General features: G+C 45.5%; 1 protein-coding gene across 1 annotated transcript; it reads left to right on the top strand.

Moving 5' to 3' along the window:
- The first annotated feature begins 1,219 nt into the window (after positions 1–1,219).
- Positions 1,220–2,469, top strand: LOC118883801 (calreticulin-like). Its single transcript, XM_036830947.1, is given in 2 exon segments — positions 1,220–1,280; positions 1,283–2,469. Coding segments are annotated over 2 exon segments (1,248 nt in total).
- The last annotated feature ends 620 nt before the right edge of the window (positions 2,470–3,089 follow it).

Raw genomic sequence — 3,089 nt, 5'->3', positions numbered from 1 at the left:
GATGCTAAACAATACACTACTAAATAACAAAGACATCACTGAAGAAATCAAAGAGGAAATCAGAAAATACCTAGAAACAAATGATAATGAAAACACGACGACCCAAAACTTATGGGATGCAGCAAAAGCAGTTCTAAGGGGGAAGTTTATAGCAATACAATCCTACCTCAAGAAACAAGAAACATCTCAAATAAACAACCTAACCTTACACCTAAAGCAATTAGAGAAAGAAGAACAGAAAAACCCCAAAGTTAGCAGAAGGAAAGAAATCGTAAAGGTGAGATCAGAAACAAATGAAAAAGAAATGAAGGAAACGATAACAAAGATCAATAAAACTAAAAGCTGGTTCTTTGAGAAGAAAAACAAAATTGATGAACCATTAGCCAGATGCATCAAGAAAAAAAGGGAGAAGACTCAAATCAATAGAATTAGAAATGAAAAAGGAGAAGTAACAACTCACACTGCAGAAATACAAAGGATCATGAGAGATTACTACAAGCAACTATCGGCCAATAAAATAGACAACCTGGAAGAAATGGACAAACTCTTAGAAAAGCACAACCTTCTGAGACTGAACTGGGAAGAAATCGAGAATATAAACAGACCAATCACAAGCACTGAAATTGAAACTGTGATTAAAAATCTTCCAACAAACAAAAGCCCAGGACCAGATGGCTTCACAGGCAAATTCTATCAAACATTTAGAGAAGAGCTGACACTTATCCTTCTCAAACTCTTCCAAAATAGAGCAGAGGGAGGAACACTCCCAAACTCATTCTACGAGGACACCATCACCCTGATACCAAAACCAGACAAAGATGTCACAAAGAAAGAAAATTACAGGCCAATATCACTGATGAACATAGATGCAAAAATCCTCAACAAAATACTAGCAAACAGAATCCAACAGCACATTAAAAGGATCATACACCATGATCAAGTGGGGTTTATCCCAGGAATGCAAGGATTCTTCAATATATGTAAATCAATCAATGTGATAAACCATAGTAACAAATTGAGGGATAAAAACCATATGATCATCTCAATAGATGCAGAAAAAGCTTTCGACAAAATTCAACACCGATTTATGATAAAAACCCTCCAGACAGTAGGCATAGAGGGAACTTACCTCAACATAATAAAGGCCAGTCCCTACTGCAGAGCTACTGCTAGAAAAGCGACTTAAAGGGCCCGTGCGCCACAGCCCCCTCGGCCCGCCATGCTGCTGCTCTGCCTTCTTGGCCTGGCCACCGCTGAACCCGCCATTTACTTCAAGGAGCAGTTGACGGAGATGGGTGGACTGAGCGCTGGATCGAATCCAAACACAAACCAGATTTTGGCAAATTCGTTCTCAGTTCTGGCAAGTTCTACGGTAACCAGGAGAAAGATAAAGGGCTGCAGACAAGCCAGGGTGCCAGGTTTTACACTCCGTCGGCCAGATTCGAGCCCTTCAGCAATAAGGGTCATACACTGGTGGTACAGTTCACCATGAAACGCGAACGGAACATCGAACATGGGGGCAGCTACGTGAAGCTATTTCCAGATGGTCTGGACCAGAGAGATATGCGTGGAGACTCCGAATACAACATCATGTTTGGCCCGGACACCTGTGGCCCTGGCACCAAGAAGGTTCAGGTCATCTTCAACTACAAGGGCAAGAACGTGCTGATCAACAAGGATATCCGTTGCAAAAATGATGAATTCACACACCTTTACATGCTGATTGTGTGGCCTGATAATACCTATGAGGCAAAGGTTGACAACAACCAGGTGGAGTCAGGCTCCTTGGAGGACGATTGGGATTTCTTGCCCCCCAAGAAGATAAAGGATCCTGATGCTTCAAAGCCTGAAGACTCGGACGAGTGAGCCAAGACTGATGACCCTACAGACTCCAAGCCTGAGGACTGGGACAAGCCTGAGCACATTCCTGACCCCGATGCTAAGAAGCCCGAGGACTGGGATGAAGAGATGGATGGAGAATGGGAACTAACAGTGATTCAGAACCCAGAGCACAAGGGTGAGTGGAAGCCCCGGCAGACTGACAACCCAGATTACAAGGGCATTTGGATCCACCCACAGATCGACAACCCTGAGTATTCCCCTGATAGCAACATCCACGCCTATGAAAACTTTGCTGTACTGGGCTTGGATCTCTGGCAGGTCAAGTCTGGCACCATCTTTGACAACTTCCTCATCACCAACAATGAAGCGTATGCTGAGGAGTTTGGCAGTGAGACATGGGGTGTTACGAAGGCAGCAGAAAAACAAATGAAGGACAAGCAAGACGAAGAACAGAGGCTAAAGGAGGAGGAGGAGAAGAAGCGCAAGGAAGATGAGGAGGATGAGGATGACGATGAGGAGGACGAGGCTGAGAAAGTGGAGGAGGAGGAGGAAGATGCTGCCGCTGGCCAGGCCAAGGATGAGCTGCAGGGGCCACAGCACCGCCTCCAGGGCTGGACTGAGGCCTGAGTGCTCCAGCCACAGAGCCAGCCATGCGTCATGCAAAATAATGTCTCTATGAGACTGGAGAACTTTCATTTTTTTCCAGGTGGGTTCCAATTTGGGGTGGATTTTGTTTTGTTTCCCGCCCTACCTTTTTTTGGTTTGTTTGTTCTTTTTAACTGATGTTTTGTCTCTGATTCCCCTTCAGTCCTCACCCTTGGCCTTCACCTTTCTTGATTTGACATCTTTGCTTTCTGCTGTCCCCTTATCTCCCCAGATCCCTTAGTTCCCCTCCAACTTGGGGACTCGGCGTGGGGTGTGGTGTGGAGGAGATGCCCCAGGCCCCAGGTTCCATCTGCTCTCCTTCCTGGATCCCACAGGGGGGTAGGAGAAGAGGGTGACATCACCAGCCCCCCAGCACTGAGAAAGAATGGGGCTCCTAAGGCCTGAGCTCTGACTTCCCTCTCTCCTTTCTCCCCTGCCCCCAGGACTGGGACACTTCCGAGTGGGGCAGCAGGTTCTAGCTAGGCTCGTACTGAGAATGTAAGAACTACAAACGAAATTTCTATTAAATTAAGTTTTGTGTCTTCAAAAAATAAAATAAAAATAAAAACATAATAAAGGCCATATATGACAAACCCACAGGC

The sequence above is a fragment of the Balaenoptera musculus genome, chromosome 17 (assembly GCF_009873245.2).
Source record: "Balaenoptera musculus isolate JJ_BM4_2016_0621 chromosome 17, mBalMus1.pri.v3, whole genome shotgun sequence".
Lineage (NCBI taxonomy): Eukaryota > Metazoa > Chordata > Mammalia > Artiodactyla > Balaenopteridae > Balaenoptera > Balaenoptera musculus.
Note: the sequence above shows the minus strand (reverse complement) of the source record. Positions and strands in the feature narration are given on the sequence as shown.